Raw genomic sequence first — 20161 nt, 5'->3', positions numbered from 1 at the left:
TTATTTTCTATATTGGCCTATCCTCTCGTCTCCTCTTCCTTGGTGGGGTATCCTCACGGTTTATTTTCAATATTGGCCTGTCCTCTGGTCTCCTCTTCCTTGGTGGGGTATCCTCACGGTTTATTTTCAATATTGGCCTGTCCTCTCGTCTCCTCTTCCTTGGTGGGGTAACCTCATGGTTTATTTTCAATATTGGCCTATCCTCTCATCTCCTCTTCCTTGATGGGGTATCCTCACGGTTTATTTTCAATATTGGCCTTTCCTCTCGTCTCCTGTTCCTTGATGGGGTAACCTCATGGTTTATTTTCAAGATTGGCCTATCCTCTCGTCTCCTCTTCCTTGATGGGGTATCCTCATGGTTTATTTTCAATATTGGCCTCTCCTCTCATCGGCTCTTCCTTGATGGGGTCTCCTCATGGTTTATATTCAATATTGGCCTGTCCTCTCGTCTCCTCTTCCTTGGTGGGGTATCCTCAAGGTTTATTTTCAATATTGGCCTGTCCTCTCATCTCCTCTTCCTTGGTGGGGTATCCTCACGGTTTATTTTCAATATTGGCCTGTCCTCTGGTCTCCTCTTCCTTGGTGGGGTATCCTCACGGTTTATTTTCAATATTGGCCTGTCCTTTCGTCTCCTCTTCCTTGGTGGAGTATCCTCAAGGTTTATTTTCAATATTGGCCTATCCTCTCGTCTCCTCTTCCTTGGTGGAGTATCCTCATGGTTTATTTTCAATATTGGCCTATCCTCTCGTCTCCTCTTCCTTGATGGGGTATCCTCATGGTATATTTTCAATATTTGCCGGTCCTCTCGTCTCCTCTTCCTTGGTGGGGTATCGTCACGGTTTATTTTCAATATTGGCCTGTCCTCTCGTCTCCTCTTCCTTGATGTGGGTATCCTCACGATTTATTTTCAATATTGGCCTATCCTCTCGTCTCCTCTTCCTTGATGGGGTATCCTCATGGTTTATTTTCAATATTGGCCTGTCCTCTCGTCTCCTCTTCCTTGGTGGGGTATCCTCATGGTTTATTTTCAATATTTGCCTGTCCTCTCATCTCCTCTTCCTTGGTGGGGTATCGTCACGGTTTATTTTCAATATTGGCCTGTCCTCTCGTCTTCTCTTCCTTGGTGGGGTATCCTCATGGTTTATTTTCAATATTGGCCTGTCCTCTCGTCTCCTCTTCAATATCATGTTATCACCACATTTTCTCTTTAATGGCCAGCTCTACTCCATGACTTGGATCTGCAATACAGAATTTTTTTTTTTTTTAACCATTCAGAATCGATGCACATCTGAACATGGTGAAGGTATTCATTATCATGCAGGAGGAAGGAATAAGTTGAATGATGAGGACAACCATCAACCATGATCACAATAACATCCTGACACTGTATACAAAAATCCCTGCCCTTAAAACTCACAAATGTACCTAAAAATTATTCAGCGCAACAATCCGTGGTTTGGAACTCCCATAATGGAGTCAGTTTATGTCGTAGAATAATAGTTGTATTTCAAACATGAGTCCTGAGTTTATGGACACAGTTTATTTTAATATTTGACTTGGACGAATAAAGTCTCACATCTGCACTTTAAGCAAAAGTAAATGTAGAAATCTGATCATTTTGGTGATGTGCCAGATATGTACGTGGGGTATGGGCATGCGTCGTCCAATAACTCATATGAAACATTTCTGAAATATAATAATATTGATTTATACAAGAACCAGCAGAATCTAAGTTTTCATTTGGTTCCTCATTTGTCTGTATTGCTGCTATCATGACCCCACAAATTACCAATGTGAAAGTATGAAACATGGAAATGGAGTGTGATGCCAATCAACCACGGTCACGTTTTGAGGGTACTTCGAAATATTGAGCGAAAATGCCAAGTTCAACCCAACTTTCCTTTATCAAATGATTTCCTAACATCGAGATATACTATCCATCCGTTGGGACCATACTCTGTGCAGAGCGTTGGTGCTGCCTGCCTAAGCAGTCTCCTTGGCTATTGGGAGCAATCCTGGATGGGTCGCCACTTCGACACAGGATACCAGAAAGTTGGCACTCATTAAGCCGACCTCGGAAGGATGACAGGCAGAGTCAACCCCACCTTGTATTCATTCAACAGAAGAGCAGGATTTGAACTCAGGATCCTCAGATCCCAAGCCTACCACCCTAATCATTAAGCCAACACCAGGCATATATATATACTTTGTTCACTGCCTTTCCCTCATCCACCCGATCAAACACTGCTTCATAGAACTCTAAAAGATCTGTTAAACAGGAACTACCTTTGGTAAACCCATACTGACTACCTTTAATTAGTTTGTATTTGTTTAAATGGTTCCTCATCTGGTCCCTAGTTAATGTCTCCAACACCATCCCCACAACTGAAGTCAAACTAACAGGTCTATAGTTTCCCAATTCTTCTCTGGATCATTTCTTCAATAATGTTGTTACATTTGCTACTTTCCAATCCTCCGGTACCTGTCCTGACTCCAGGGAACTATTGAAAATATCCGTTCACATCTCGCTTACCTGCTCAGCCACCTCCATCAATACTCTCGGGTGCATATTATCTGGACTCGGATCGGAGTCTTATCTACCCTTAGAATACCTAGCTGTTCCTTTACTTCCTCCACTCCAACCTGGATCTTCTGTAAAAGCCCTTCCTCACCTCCTCGATAGATACTCTCAGTTATTGGCAATTCTCCTGACTGTTATTGTGTAAAAGTTAAAGCAAAATACCTGTTTAATAAGCCTGCCATCTTACTTTCATCACCAACCACTCTCCCAGTGCTATTCCTCAACGGTCCCACACTGGTCCTAACCTGTTCTGTTCCTTGACGTTTGACTAAGTTTCTGGCAGGAATTTGGAACTTGGTCATGGTGCTGGTGATAGCTCACCGACCTGTCACTTATCCACTCGTTCCCCTAATTGTTTGTGTGTTTTTGACTGTCTGGTCCCCTTTTCCCCCAAACGTACATAAAACGGTGTCCTTTGTCATTGAGCTCCTCCCTGAGCCTATACCTCTGTATAAATCATTTATCAAGAATCTATTTATATAATCCTTTTTAAAAAGAGGATTCCTGAGGCTTGGAATGGTGATGAACGATTACAGGTACGTCACACTGTGATTATCAAAAGCGCACCCAGAATTGTGTGTGTGTGTGTGTGTGTGTGTGTGTGTGTGTGTGTGTGTGTGTGTGTGTGTGTGTGTGTGTGTGTGTGTGTGTGTGTGTGTGTGTGTGTGTGTGTGTCATTTTGCTTGTAAATTATTAGAAACCCACTATAAACGAAAATTTGTCCTGTATGCATGCACCTCTAAACTATGCACTCCCCCAACCCCTCCATAACCCCTTTTATTTCACCCCTGCTGATTATGTTGATTTAATCCTATAGTAATTGTTCTGTTCCTTTATCCCCCTTGATCCAGGTTCCATGGCCTGCTTGCTCTGGGTTCAGCATGTGCATTCCTGTGCATCGCGAACATGCAACGCTCTGTGGCTCATTTCCTCGGCTTCCTCATTCCCTGCTTCTCGCTGCTCCTCACCTTTGCTGCTTGCTTCCTGGCTCACAGCAGGCAACTGAGGCAGCCAAGCAAAGGTGTGTGTGTGTGGGTGTAGGGGGGCGGGGGGGGGGAGATAGTGTGTCTGGCCAATGTGAAGTGTTCGCATAAAACTGCGGAATGTCCCGACACAATGTTTAGTGGATATCATTATGACAATCGTTTGTTGAGCTGGCGGCCCAATGAGGTTGCAGCAAATATTGGCCTCCTTCAAAGGTCGCAACAGATGATGAAGATGATGAGGATAGTAAACATTTTTGGAATCCTAAATGAGGATGAAGCTGAGTCTATGGAAGGTCAGTGGTCACTGCCTTCTCCCACCTTGCACCCTCTGTTCTTTCCCTTGCACCTTTGCACCTCTGTTCTTTCCCTTTTGGTCTTGCACCCTCTGTTCTTTCCCTGCTATGCCCCCCCTCCCACCCCCAAGTTCCCCACCTCCTTCAAAATTTCCACTTTTTCCTTCCGAAGAGTTTGCTTCTTTATCCATCCTGTCCACCACATGTGTCCTACCATACCCCTCATTCCTCCCCACACCGATTACTTTTCAAGTCTCCCTCTATTTTGTCCTTTGATCCTGCTGTTGGTGCCCCCCCCTCCTCCCTCTCTCCACTGTTCCTTTTTGTTTTCCTCATCCTGATTCATTAATTGCTCTCGCTCTTCCATGAGCCTTGACTGTACACAAAAAAACATGGTTGAGGTTGTAAACTTTACTGCTTTACTTCACTGGTATGGCTTTCATTCTCAGGGCAGCTTTCCTTTTGAGATGTCAGGTTATGAGCCGTACCCTTGTCGAACGACCATGTTCTTGCCAATTGAGGTTCCAGTGATTATGTGCTCGTGGGGATAATACCATTGAAGACTGCTGCTTTGATGAAAATTATCATACTTCCAATTGTATCACCACTGTTGTTTCATGATTCTCAGGTGCTTCAGTGTGGGAGTGCTGCAGTGTGGTGCTGAGCGCGTCACGTAGAGCCTGCACTGAACGCTGGGATGGTAGTGCTTGGCCAGGGAATTGGGCATCCTGGATGGACAGAGCTCGAGCGAGTTGTGGAGGGTTTTACTCAGACGGGCAAGTGGATGGAACGCTGCATGTTCTGCGTCTGACTCCTCTCTTTTGCATCCAGATCTTGCTCTGGATCTGCTTCTACCAGGTGTGGATGCATTGTAAGCCGCAAATCCGTGCCTGGCTTATTTAGTCAATAAGGAGGATGAGAATGTGGTGATGGAATTTTATTTGAAGCAAGAGTCAATTGAGTAGAAGTTGTGGTGGAGATGATGATCACTTTTTGGAGACTAGTGGGCCCGTCGGTCCGATGGACCAAATTTTCATTGATTTTTCACAGCCTTGCTGCATATCCACCTGCTGTACAACTTCAGCATCAGCTTTCCTTTCACTGAAGCCCAGATGTGCTCGGGGCCAGCATGGGGATTATATGTTCGTTATTATTATTGCCATATGATACTACTATTCTTATTATTGTTGTAAATATTATGAGTGTTCATTAATATATGCTTTGTTGCAGTGTTATCATTGTTGTTGTTGTATATTTTGTAATTAGAATGCCATGCCTTGGGATGAGGACAGATTAAGCTGCTCTTATGTACATGAACATGGCACGCATTTAAAACATGGAAACTACTACATGACGGAGTATTTTTTTGTGGTATCGTCGAGTCTTAAAGGGTCTGCAGGATCTACAGAGTCTAAGGGGTCTTTGGGTCTTTTGGATCCTCGGGAACTTTCAGGTCCTCAGGACTTTTAGAGACTGATGGGTCCTCGGGGACTTTTGGTCTCAGCAGTCTCAAGTGTCAAAAGGTACATTCCAATTGTGCGTGATTAATGAATAGACGTCCGTAATTGATAGACACAAAGTATCTGACACACACACACACACACACACACACACACACACACACACACACACACACACACACACACACACACACACACACACACCACATCCATGTATAATTTGGAGATATTCATGAAGATTGAGGAGGCGGTGGATATTTCCAGATTCCTTCAGCCTATTACATCCAGGCGATGAACTCAAACCTCCACGTTGATGGATTCCTGTTGCCAATTGCTGCCCTCAGTGCAGCCGCACAGTTTCCCACAGTGCTGCTGCCCTTGATGTTGCTCATTGTGAAACCAATCCTTTCAATGTGCCACATCCCATTCTCTCCAACCACTCGTATGGGTAAGTCTGATTTTGTTATTCACTTCTTGTGAACTGTAATTGTGCTTTGGTAGAGTGAACATTCTTAAGCTCAGAATGCTTTTATAACATTAACTGGTTGTTGGGGCTCTCATGAAAACTCGGGGGGGGGGGGTGGGGGTTGGGGCAGGTATAGTGTATTCAGGGTTTCATTCCAAACCACATTAAAAACTGTCTGCATTTCTACAACCCAGGAAGCAGATCATGGATTTATAAAAGATTCACCCGATAAAACATTTTACACAAGTGGTAATAACATGTAGTAACATAATGAAAATGGACTCTTAAGAAGGTTAAGGGGTCAATTAGTTGATGAGTTATATTGTTACGTGCACATTTTGAGTGGATGTGTTGTAAACTACAAATATTTCATTGAATTTCATACATTTTAATGAGAAAACACTCCTTTCCTCCAAGAGTAGCAAAGGAAGGTGGGAGAGGCAATAATTTCAAGGTGTCGGTGGCCGTCCCAACTTGGGAGAACATTCTCATGCATCATGGGTGATGTACAACCACCAGGTTTCAATGCATTTCTTCTCTCAAACGAGGTGGTAATCAGAGAATACATACCCCGCACACTCTTGAGAAGGTTTTTGTGCAAGCCAACTCTTTTGTTTGTTTAGGTTTTTTTTTTCTTTGATGCAATATGGCTGCCAGATCACATGACCGATCACTCATCTTTATCAAACCATATCGGTCAATTAGTTAAATTTTGCATTGATCGGTTAAGCGTTTTTTTTTCCTTCACAGATCCACAACCTTGGTCATTGATCCACATCAGTAGATTACCTACAGTATGTCAGTAGATTCATAACCTCGCCATTGATCCACATCAGTAGATTACCTACAGTATGTCAGTAGATCCATAACCTCGCCATTGATCCACATCAGTAGATCCATAACCTCGCCATTGATCCACATCAGTAGATTACCGACATCAGTAGATCCACAACCTTGGTCATGGATCCACATCAGTAGATTACCGACATCAATAGATCCATAACCTCAGTTGCGTCCATGCAGTCAGTCAACCATCAGTGAAACATCACTCATCAGATTTTAATCGTTGGATATATTATCACTTAGTTAATATATTATCACTTAGTTAATATATTATCACTTAGTTACATCTCCCATCACACGTTCTATTATCTGATAATATATTAAATCATACACATGTTACTGAACCTTAACTATCACATGTCCACCAACCAGCACGACCACGCCACTCACCTCTGAATCAAACTCTTGTTCAAATGGTCAAACGGATTACAAACGTTTTTTTAACCTGCTTGCTTGTCTCCGAGCAACCGCTGAAATGGTTTTAAATGGTTTACATGTTTAGTTTTTTAATCATGTATTTATATAAATATCTCGTTAATAATATTTTTATTATTTATATTACATTTCACTACTTTTATTTGGAGTCGTTTTATGATCTTAAAAAATAAACTTGTCTTAATCTGCTTCCTGACACTCCCCTGTGTTAATAAACGTCTGACACGTTATTTTAATCTATTGATAAGTTTCGTGCTGTGTTTGTAAATACCTGGCTAGTTATTTTAATCTCTTGATAAGTTTAGTGTTTGTCAGTAAACACCTGGCTAGTTATTTTAATCTATTGATAAGTTCAGTGCTGTGTTGGTAAACACCTGGTGAGTTATTCTAATCTGATAAGTTCAGTGCTGTGTAATTAAATGTCTAACTTATTATTCTGATCTATTGATAAGTTCAGTGCTGTGTTGGTAAATGTCTGACTATTTGGTTGAATCTGTTGAAAAGTTATGTGCTGCATTAGTAAACATTTAGGTATTTGGTTTAATCTACTGATAGGTTCAGTGCTGTGTTAGTGAATGTCTAATTTGTTATTATAATCTATTGATAAGTTCAGTGCTGTGTTAGTGAATGTCTAACTTGTTATTCTCGTCTATTGATAAGTTCAGTGCTGTGTTAGTGAATGTCTAATTTGTTATTGTAATCTCTTGATAAGTTCAGTGCTGTGTTAGTGAATGTCTAATTTGTTGTTGTAATCTATTGATAAGTTCAGTGCTGTGTTAGTGAATGTCTAATTTGTTTTTATAATCTATTGATAAGTTCAGTGCTGTGTTAGTGAATGTCTAACTTGTTATTCTCATCTATTGATAAGTTCATTGCTGTGTTCGTAAACATCTGACTATTTGGTTTAATCTGTTGATAAGTTAAATGCTGGAAGTTACTATGTTACTATGGGAGAGCTGGAAGCAGGAATCTCTACCCTCAAACCGGGAAAGGCAACAGGGCTGGATAAGATTGCAACTGAGCAGATTAAGCTCTTTGGTCATGAAGCAAAGAAGTGGCTTCTACAGCTCTTTTACGAATGCTTAGTAACACACAAGCTCCCTAAGATCTGGAAGAAAGCCCACATTATAGTACTGCTGAAACCTGGGAAAGACCCATCCGCTCCTAAGAATTTCCAACCAATCTCACTCCTGAGTCACACCTATAAGCTTTTCGAACGCCTGATCCTTAACAAAATTGGTTCTGCTGTCGCTGGACGCCTCATCCCTGAACAAGCAGGTTCCCGTCCCGGCAAGTCCACAACTCGCCAAGTACTCAACCTTACCCAGTCCATCGAAGATGGTTATGAGGAAGGGATGGTAACTGGTGTAGGGTTTGTCAACCTCTCAGCTGTCTATGATACAGTCAACCACAGACGTCTTCCTCGCAAGATCCTGGAGACCACAAAAGACACTCGCCTGACAGAGTTGATTGAAAGCATTCTCGAGAACAGACACTTCTTTGTTGAACTAGGAGGTAAGAAAAGCAGATGGTGAGGACTCAAGAATGGCCTCCCACAGGGGAGTGTGCTCGCACCACTCTTCTTTAACATCTACACCAACGACCAACCAAACAGTGTAGACACCCGCCGTTTCATCTATGCAGACGACCTTGGCATAGGTGCACAAGATGCCGATTTCAAAGTTTTTTTTTTTTTTTTTTGTATACCTTGGTCGAGGCTCGTATGAGAGCAAACACACAACTCACAGCAAGGAGGCATGAGACAAGAGGGGCGGGAGTGGAAGGGACAAAACAGTGAGGAACAGACACATTAGGTGAACTGTGGAAGGGAGAGGGATGGGGATGGGACGGGGAACATGGCGAAGAGAAGATGGACATTTCAGGGACTTTCAGGAAGGAAAGCAGGAGAAATGAAGGAAGTGGGCTTGGGTGGATGGTTGTTGGAGAGAGAGATGGTTGTTGAAGAGAGAGATGGTTGTTTCCAACGCTCTTGCAGAGTAAACATCCTACTACGAAGAGAACCACCTCTGTGCAAATCCATCCAAGACACAGGTGTGTGCCTTCCACCTGCAAAATCGCGAAGCCAAGCGCCAACTGCAGGTCGACTGGTCAGGAATCCCTCTTGAACACTGTGAATACCCAATCTACCTAAGGGTAACCCAAGATAGATGTCTCTCTTTTAAGACTCACATTGAGAAGACCAAGTGCAAAGTAAAGTGAGTGTGAGGAACAACATCATCAGTAAGCTCACTGGCTCAACTTGGGGTGCTCGCCCACAGACATTGAAGTCAACTGCACGAGCTCTCTGCTACTCAATGGCTGAATATGCCTGCCCTGTATGGGAATGAGCTACCCATGCAAATAAGCTCGATCCCGTTCTCAATGTTAGCTGCCGCCTCATTACAGGCTGCCTTAAACCAACACCTATGGACCATCTGTATATCCTGGCAGGCATAGCCCCACCAGAGATAGGACGAAGTGCAGCAAGTAAGAAAGAGCGTCAACAACAGGCTACAGATGAAAGACATCCTCTCTTTGGCCATATGCCAGCCCAAAGCCGTCTGAAGTCTTGAAAGAGCTTCCTAAGGTATGTCACCCCCCTTGAAACATCAAGCACAAGCAGGGAAAGAGTTATTCAATGGGAAGAAAGACTAAGCAACCTTCCATTAACAACAACAATGGAGCTAAATGTGAGTGAGGCACTCCCCCCTGGAGCAGATTCAAGCTATGCAATGTGGAAATCCCTCAACAGACTAAGATCTGGTGTTGGACGAACAAAAGTCACTCTCTCCAAATGTGGATGCTTAAATGACAGGGACGCTGTGTGTGACTGCGGCACTGAACCACAAACCATGCAGCATCTCCTGACATGCCCCCTGCTGGAACAGCCCTGCACAGCATCGGATTTGGCAGAGTTTAATTATAAGGGTCAGCAATGTGCTCAGCTTGGGCCGAACCACATCTCGCCATGTGTACTGCAACTGCTGTTTTTGTGGACACGAGAAGTAAGTTAAATGCTGTATTTGGCAACAACTGACTTGTTGGTTTAATCTATTGATCACTTCAGTGCTGTGTTCGTCAATGTCTAACTTGTTATTCTCATCTCTTGATAAGTTCAGTGCTGTGTTAGTAAACATCTGACTATTTGGTTTAATCTGTTGAAAAGTTATATGCTGTATTGGTAAACATCTCAGTATTTGCTTTTATCTTTTGATAACTTCAGTTCTGTGTTAGTGAATGTGTAACTTGTCATTCTCATCTATTGTTAAGTTCAGTGCTGTGTTAGTAAACATCTGACTACTTGGTTTAATCTGGTGATAAGTTAAATGCTGTACTTGCAAATATCTGAGTATTTGGTTTAATCTATTGATGACTTCAGTGTTGTATGAGTAAATGTCTAACTTGTTATTCTTATCTATTGTTCAGTTCAGTGCTGTGTTAGTAAATGTCTTACTATTTGTTTTAATCTGTTGATAGGTTCAGTGCTGTATTAGTAAACATCTGACTGGTTGGTTTTAATCTGTTGATAGGTTCAGTGCTGTGTTAGTAAACGTCTGACGAGTTCTTTTCATCTTTTGATAAGTTCAGTGCTGTATTCGTAAACGTCGAACTCGTTTTAATCGATTGACAAGTTAAGTGCTGTGTTCGTAAATGTCTGACTTGTTATTTTAATCCATTGATAAGTTCAGTGCTGTGTTGGTAAACATCTGACTTGTTATTTTTATCTGTTGATAACTTCAGTGCTGTGTTCGTTAATGTCTAACTAGTTGTTTTAATCTGTTGATAAGTTAAGTGCTGTGTTAGTAAACATCTTACAAATTGGTTCAATCCACTGATAAGTTTAGTGCTGTATTAGTAAACGTCAGACTACTTGCTTTAATCTATTTATTAGTTAAGTGCTGTTTTAGTAAACATCTGACTCGTTGATTTAATGTATTGATTAGTCAGTGCTGTGCATCTTTGCTCTCACGGTCCTAATTATTTCACCTCCAACTGAACCATGGAATAGGTCCTTAGGAATAGTGCTGTCGATGAAAGGTATTCACACAATGTGGAATGGAAAAACATCTCATTTATTCAATAATTTGGTGTGAAATTTATTATTATTGATATCGATTTGTAATTAAAAAAAGAAACTGAAGTGTGAGTTTGGTTTTCACTTTTTGAATTCGAGTTCGAGCTACTCCTGAAATATAATGTAACAAGTCGGGAGGCGACGATGGTTCGCGGGCATTATTGAACTATGCTGCACGATAAATACAATTGAGTGCTGTTGGTTGCACGTGTTTCTGGATCGAAGAACTTCAACGTGACTCCACAGAATTTTGACATGCTTTCAATCTCACACGCCACTTCGCGCATTTTCTTCAAAGAAATCTTGTTCTGACTATTCCTGAATTGGCTGTTTTGGTTCCTGATTTTTGGTTCATGAGCGCCAGCCAGAGTGACCACTATATTCATTATTTCTGTGTGTCTGTCTGTCTATCTATCTGTCTATCTGTCTATCTGTCTGTGTGTCTGTCTATCTGTCTGTGTGTCTGACTGTCCAGAGCATAACTCCGTGGACTTTGATCCGATCTTTATGAAACTTGGTTATGTGTTCGATATCAATGTCTGGTTGTGTTTTCCTGGATGAGGGCGTGGCTACGCCCATTGTGGGCAGAGCCACGCCCAAAGAATAGCCATTTTTAGGGGGTAGTCGGATTAAAAATCTATCTTCTCCTGGGGAATTGACTGAATGGAATGGGTTCTTTGGTATTTGAATAGCAAAATGAATTATCTAAAACTTGTCGCCCGATTTTTCATTTTCATCCCAAGGTCCAGGTCACAAGGTCAAAAACTTAGAAAATTGCGAATTTTGATATAAAAATCATATGACCGCCCAAACTTTGAGACCGAGGATGACTATTTTTATGCATAATCTTGAGGTCATTCCCCACCTAAAGTCTTGAAACCATTTTGCTCTATCTCAAATACCTTGCCTGTGGTGCCCCCTTCAAGTTTGTTTTTACGCTGATATCATCAAAGTATGGATAATCCGAGGATTGCGAAATGCCTTTTTTTTTTTTTTTTTTTTTTTTTTTTTTTTTTTTTGTATACCTTGGTCGAGGCTCGTATGAGAGCTAACACACAACTCACAGCAAGGAGGCATGAGACAAGAGGGGCGGGAGTGGAAGGGACAAAACATTGGGGAACAGACACAGGTGAACTGTGGAAGGGAGAGGGATGGGGATGGGACGGGGAACATGGCGAGGGGAAGATGGACATTAAAGGGACTTTCAGGAAGGAAAGCAGGAGAATTGAAGGAAGTGGGCTTGGGTGGATTATCGGGGGTAGAAAAGATCGAGGATTTGGATGGGGGAAGATAAGAGGTGGTGGTGAACAGCTGTTTTGAAAGCCTGGAGGGAAGAATGGGAAAGAATAGAGTGAGGAAGTTTATTCCAAAGGCGGGAAAAAAGAGGAATGAAAGAGTGAAGATGAGCAGTGATTCGTGATTTTGGTAGTTTTACCAGAAGGGGTTGTTGGCGGACCTTGAGCGCCCTGTGGAAATGTGGTTGGGACAAATCACAGAGAGAGCAGGGGGGGCAAGGCTGGAGAGGAGTCGGTAGAAGACAGAAAGACCACCGACCAACCTGCGGTGATTGAGTGAGAGGCCCAAAGACTCAGCTTCATTGCGGGAGATGCCAATGATCTTAAAAGCCCTGGTTTCGACAGCGTGAAGTCGAGAAAGGTGGGAGGCAGGAGCACCAGCCCAGAGGGGAGAGCAGTACTCCATCAGGCTACGGACAAAAGCTTTGTAAGTGGTCAGGAGCTCAAGAGGGCCAAGGAAGGACTTTGCACGACGGAGGATTCCCAGTCGGCGACTGGCTTTTGAGGCAAGGTTGGAAATGTGACTTTCCCAGGAAAGGTCATGGCAGATAGTGAGACCCAGAAGCTTGAAAGAAAAGACTTCTTCCAGAGGATTGTTGAGAAAGTGGATGGGGGGGTTTTGTAAACGGTCCTTTCGAAGAGACATAGTGAGAGTGTGAGATTTGTCTGGATTGAAAGACATGTTCCACGTGTTGGACCAGTTTGTGATTTTATCCAGATCTGCAGTGAGCGAAGAAGCTGCTGCTTGCCGGTCTGAGGGATGCCATATAGCCTATATGACGTTATATTGTTCCTGGCATTTTCCAGAGGAAGTTTTGCACCAAAGGTCATAATCCTTGACCTTTGACCTTTAAAGGCCACAAAGGTCAAATTTTCAAAGTTGTGAGAATCGAACTGGGTTTTTGACCTTCAACGAACTAACTCCAATAAGCTATAGCACGTATCCTGTTTCCTTATTTTAAATGTCCACAACATTGTTTTGTGACCTCTAAAGGTTATGCAAAGGTCAAATTTTGAAAGTTGTGGAACGAAAGCGGGTTTTCGACATTTTACAGCTAATAACCTGTCACCCGTACCACATAATGTTGATCATTTTTAAAGCTTGGTCAAAAATTATCACATTGCCTCATCCTTGACTTCTGAAACAACCTACATCGTCAAATACCGCTCGTGAACCATCGTCGTCTTCAGACTTGTTCTCAATCTTAGCTGCTACCCTACTATCTGTCACTGCCCATTTCTTCAAAACCTATTTTCTCCCTCAAAATTGACCGAATCAAACTGAATTTTTACATGTTGTACATATGGCAAATACGCACAATTTCTCGAGTGGGAATTTCGATAAAAAATCGAGAAAAAAATGAAAAAAAACAAAAATTACAAGTGGGTGTGGGACGCCCATCGGCAGGAAGCCAAAACTAGGCATTGATATCAACATCATATTCAAGTTTCATCCAAATCGGATCACATCCCACGAAGTTGTGCTCTGGACAGACAGACAGACAGACGCACAGACACAACGAATATAGTGGTCACTGCTGGTGCCCGCGAACCAATTTAAAGGATTGCTGTAAATGATGTAAACCTCAAAACATCGTTCCCTTACCTAAAGTAAGAACCTTAATCTGAAAACAAATTTATGGTTTTCTGAGCACATGGATCATCAGCTGGGCACCGTTGTTCCTCGAAGTTTATATCCTTTCAGCCTAGAACCTCTCCAAACAGTGGATCCACAACCTCGTCATTGATCCACATCAGTAGATTACCGACATCAGTAGATCCACAACCTCGTCATTGATCCACATCAGTAGATTACCTACATCAGTGGATCCATAACCTTGGTCATTGATCCACATCAGTAGATTACCTGCATCAGTAGATCCATAACCTTGGTCATTGATCCACATCAGTAGATTACCTGCATCAGAAGACCCATAACCTTGGTCATTGATCCACATCAGTAGATTACCTGCATCAGTAGATCCACAACCTCGTCAGTGGTCCACATCAGTAGTTTAACTACATTACTAGATCCATAACCTCGTCATTGATCCACATCAGTAGATTACCTACGTCAGTAGATCCATAACCTCGTCATACAATCACGTCAGTAGATTACCTGCATCAATAGATCCATAACCTCAGTTGCATCCATGCAGTCAACCCATCAGTGAAATATCAGTAACCATAACCTCAGTTGCCTCCATGCAGTCAACCCATCATTGAAACATCACTAACCATAACCTCAGTTTGCCTCCATGCAGTCAACCTATCAGTGAAACATCACTCATCAAATTTTACTCGTTGGATGATTTAATATATTATCACGAAGTTACATCTCCCATCACACGTTCTATTATATGAGAATATATTAAATCATACACATGTTACTGAACCTGAACTATAATGTGTCCACCAACCAGCACGACCACCCCACTCACCTCTGAATCAAACTCTTGTTCAAATGGTCAAACGGTTTATAAAGGTTTTTTTTTTTAACCTGCTTGCTTGTCTCCTCGCAACCACTGAAATGGTTTTAAATGGTTTCCATGTTTAGTTTTCTAATCATGTATTTATATAAATATCTCGTTAATTATATTTTTATTATTTATATTATATTTCACTAATTCTATTTGGAGTCGTTTTATGATCTTAAAAAATAAACTTGTCTTCATCTGCTTCCTGAAACTCCCCTGTGTTAATAAACCTCTAACACGTTATTTTAATCTATTGAAAGTTTTGTGCTGTGTTAGTAAATACCTGGCTAGTTATTTTAATCTGTTGATAAGTTTAGTGCTGTGTTATTAAATACCTGGCTTGTTATTTTAATCTGTCGATAAGTTTAGTGCTGTGTTATTAAACACCTGGCTAGTTATTTTAATATATTGATAAGTTTAGTGCTGTGTTAGTAATCACCTGGCGAGTTATTTTAATCTCTTGATAAGATTAGTGCTGTGTTAGTAAACACTTGGCTAGTTATTTTAGTCTATTCATAAGTTCAGTGCTCTGTTAGTAAACACCTGGCTCGTTATTTTAATCCATCGATAAGTTCAGTGCTGTGTTAGTAAATGCCTAACTTGTTATTCTAATCTATTGATAAGTTCAGTGCTGTGTTAGTAAACGTCTGACTATTTGGTTTAATCTGGTGATTGGTTAAATGCTGTATTAGTGAACATCTGGCTATTTGGTTTAATCTATTGATAAGTTCAAATGCTGTATTGGTAAACATCTGACTGGTTGGTTTAATCTGTTGATAAGGTATATACTGTATTGGTAAACATCTGAGTATTTGTTTAATCTATTCATAAATTCACTGCTGTATTAGTAAACATCTGATATGGTGGTTTTAATCGAATGATAACTTCAGTGCTGTGTTCGTAAATGTCTCACTATTTGGTTTAATCCGTTGATAAGTTAAATGCTCTATTGGTAAACATCTGACTCGTTGGTTTAATATTTTTATAACTTCAGTGCTGTGTTAGTAAATATCTCTACTCATTCTTTTCATATTTTGATAAGTTCAGTGCTGTATTCGCAAACGTCTAACTCGTTTTAATCTATTGACAAGTTAAGTGCTGTGTTAGTAAATGTCTGACTTGTTATTTTCATCCATTGATAAGTTCAGTGCTCTATTAGTAAACATCTAACTCGTTTTAATCTGTTGGTTAGTTCAGTGCTGTGTTAGTAAACATCTGACAAGTTATTTTATTATCTTGAGAAGTTAAGTGCTGTGTTAGTAAATGTCTGACTTGTTATTCTAATCTGTTGGTAACTTCTGTGCTGTGTTAGTAAATGTCTGACTGGTTATTTTCATCTGTTGATAAGTTAAGTGCTGTGTTAGTAAATGTCTGACTTGTTATTCTAATCTGTTAATAACTTCAGTGCTATGTTAGTAAATGTCTGATTGGTTATTTTCATCTATTTGTATGTTAAGTGCTGTATTAGTCATCGTCTAACTACTTGGTTTAATCTATTAATGAGTTAAGTGCTGTGCATCTTTGCTCTCACAGTCCTAATTTTTTCATATGCAACTGAACCATGGAATAGGTCCTTAGGAATAGTGCTGTCGATGAAAGGTATTCACACAATGTGGAATGGAAAAACATCTCATTTATTCAATAATTTGGTGTGAAATTTATTATGATTGATATCGATTTGTAGTTCAAAAAATAAACTGAAGTGTGAGTTTGGTTTTCACTTTCTAATTCGAGTTATTTTGGATATCTATCATCTTGTAGTTGATCAAATACAAACCCATCATTAATTGATAGTAAATCGATGAATCTGAAGATGTTTCCACACCTTCGTGCAGTTGTTAATTCATTCCTGCACATGTTCTGCACCCAATCGCACTGGTACATGTGCAGGAATAAATATACAAAGAAAGGGGTCGGATCTGGACTCATGGGTATTGGGAATTCCCACACGCCATACACATATACACATACAAACACACAAATATATATACACACAAGCACAGAAAATTATTTACTGTTAAGTACTTACAAAAGACATTTTATCTGAAGTTATAACCTCAACTTACAAGCAATTTACTGATTTCCCAACTGTACGGATCATCAGCTGGGCACCGTTTTTCATTGAGGATTCGATCTTTTCAACTCAGAACCTCCAAACAGCAGATCCACAACCATGGTCGCTAGTCCACGTCAGTAGATTACTTAACATCAATGGATCCACAACCACGGTCGCAAGTCCACGTCCATAGATTACTTAACATCAATAGATCCACAGCCACGGTCGCAAGTCCACATCAGTAGATTACTCAACATCAATGGATCCACAACCATGGTCGCTAGTCCACGTCAGTAGATTACTTGACATCAATGGATCCACAACCACAGTCGCAGGTCCACATCAGTAGATTACTCAACATCAACGAATCCACAACCACGGTCGCTCGTCCACATCAGTAGATTACTTGACATCAATGGATCCACAACTATGGTCACAGGTCCACATCAGTAGATTACTCAACATCAACGAATCCACAACCACGGTCGCTAGTCCACGTCAGTAAATTACTTGACATCAATGGATCCAAAACCATGATCACAGGTCCACATCAGTAGATTACTCAACATCAACGAATCCACAACCACAGTCGCCAGTCCACATCAGAGAGATTACTCAACATCAATGGATTCACAACCATGGTCGCAAGTCCACATCAGAGAGATTACTCAACATGAATGGATCCACAACCACAGTCGCCAGTCCACATCAATGGATTCACAACCACGGTTGCAGGTCCACGTCAGTAGATTAATCAACATCATTGGATCCACAACCATGGTCGCAAGTCCACATCAGTAGATTACTCAACATCTATGGATCCACAACCATGGTCACAAGTCGACATCAGTAGATTATTCAACATCAATGGATCCACAACCATGGTCGCAAGTCCACATCAGTAGATTACTCGACATCAATGGATTCACAACCACGGTCGCAGGTCCACATCAGTAGATTACTCAACATCAATGGATCCCCAACCATGGTCGCCAGTCCACATCATCAGATTACTCAACATCAACGAATCCACAACCACAGTCGCCAGTCCACATCAGTGGATTACTCAACATCAATGGATCCACAACCACGGTCACCAGTCCACATTAGGAGATTACTCAACATCAACGGATCCACAACCATGGTCGCCAGTCCACATCAGTAGATTACTCAACATCAACGGATCCACAACCACGGTCGCCAGTCCACATTAGGAGATTACTTAACATCAATGGATCCACAACCACGGTCGCCAGTCCACATCAGTAGATTACTCAACATCAATGTATCCCCAACTATGGTCGCCAGTCCACATCATCAGATTACTCAACATCAACGAATCCACAACCACAGTCGCCAGTCCACATCAGTGGATTACTCAACATCAATGGATCCACAACCATGTTCGCCAGTCCACATCAGTAGATTACTCAACATCAATGTATCCCCAACTATGGTTGCCAGTCCACATCATCAGATTACTCAACATCTATGGATCCACAACCATGGTCACAAGTCGACATCAGTAGATTATTCAACATCAATGGATCCACAACCATGGTCGCAAGTCCACATCAGTAGATTACTCAACATCAACGGATCCACAACCACAGTCGCCAGTCCACATCAGTAGATTACTCGACATCAATGGATTCACAACCACGGTCGCAGGTCCACATCAGTAGATTACTCAACATCAATGGATCCACAACCACGGTCACCAGTCCACATTAGGAGATTACTCAACATCAACGGATCCACAACCATGGTCGCCAGTCCACATCAGTAGATTACTCAACATCAACGGATCCACAACCACGGTCGCCAGTCCACATTAGGAGATTACTTAACATCAATGGATCCACAACCACGGTCGCCAGTCCACATCAGTAGATTACTCAACATCAATGTATCCCCAACTATGGTCGCCAGTCCACATCATCAGATTACTCAACATCAACGAATCCACAACCACAGTCGCCAGTCCACATCAGTGGATTACTCAACATCAATGGATCCACAACCATGTTCGCCAGTCCACATCAGTAGATTACTCAACATCAATGTATCCCCAACTATGGTCGCCAGTCCACATCATCAGATTACTCAACATCTATGGATCCACAACCATGGTCACAAGTCGACATCAGTAGATTATTCAACATCAATGGATCCACAACCATGGTCGCAAGTCCACATCAGTAGATTACTCAACATCAACGGATCCACAACCACAGTCGCCAGTCCACATCAGTAGATTACTCGACATCAATGGATTCACAACCACGGTCGCAGGTCCACATCAGTAGATTACTCAACATCAATGGATCCCCAACCATGGTCGCCAGTCCACATCATCAGATTACTCAACATCAACGAATCCACAACCACAGTCGCCAGTCCACATCAGTGGATTACTCAACATCAATGGATCCACAACCATGTTCGCCAGTCCACATCAGTAGATTACTCAACATCAATGTATCCCCAACTATGGTTGCCAGTCCACATCATCAGATTACTCAACATCTATGGATCCACAACCATGGTCACAAGTCGACATCAGTAGATTATTCAACATCAATGGATCCACAACCATGGTCGCAAGTCCACATCAGTAGATTACTCAACATCAACGGATCCACAACCACAGTCGCCAGTCCACATCAGTAGATTACTCGACATCAATGGATTCACAACCACGGTCGCAGGTCCACATCAGTAGATTACTCAACATCAATGGATCCACAACCACGGTCACCAGTCCACATTAGGAGATTACTCAACATCAACGGATCCACAACCATGGTCGCCAGTCCACATCAGTAGATTACTCAACATCAACGGATCCACAACCACGGTCGCCAGTCCACATTAGGAGATTACTTAACATCAATGGATCCACAACCACGGTCGCCAGTCCACATCAGTAGATTACTCAACATCAATGTATCCCCAACTATGGTCGCCAGTCCACATCATCAGATTACTCAACATCAACGAATCCACAACCACAGTCGCCAGTCCACATCAGTGGATTACTCAACATCAATGGATCCACAACCATGTTCGCCAGTCCACATCAGTAGATTACTCAACATCAATGTATCCCCAACTATGGTCGCCAGTCCACATCATCAGATTACTCAACATCTATGGATCCACAACCATGGTCACAAGTCGACATCAGTAGA

The 20161-nt window shown here is 41.8% G+C and overlaps 1 protein-coding gene across 2 annotated transcripts in view; it reads left to right on the top strand.

Moving 5' to 3' along the window:
• Positions 1 to 20161, top strand: part of SLC15A5 (solute carrier family 15 member 5) — a 115515-nt gene that overhangs the window by 68988 nt on the left and 26366 nt on the right. For both annotated transcript variants that reach the window (XM_085886875.1, XM_085886874.1), the window contains exons 3-5: positions 3433 to 3602; positions 4489 to 4718; positions 5585 to 5768. In XM_085886875.1, coding sequence (XP_085743001.1) covers positions 3433 to 3602; positions 4489 to 4718; positions 5585 to 5768 — 584 coding nt within the window. The remainder of the gene's footprint in view (positions 1 to 3432; positions 3603 to 4488; positions 4719 to 5584; positions 5769 to 20161) is intronic.

Source organism: Eptatretus burgeri, chromosome 6 (genome assembly GCF_056783735.1).
Source record: "Eptatretus burgeri isolate ZD-2024b chromosome 6, Ebu_testis_v1, whole genome shotgun sequence".
Lineage (NCBI taxonomy): Eukaryota > Metazoa > Chordata > Myxini > Myxiniformes > Myxinidae > Eptatretus > Eptatretus burgeri.
This window is presented reverse-complemented; position numbering and strand designations above follow the sequence as displayed.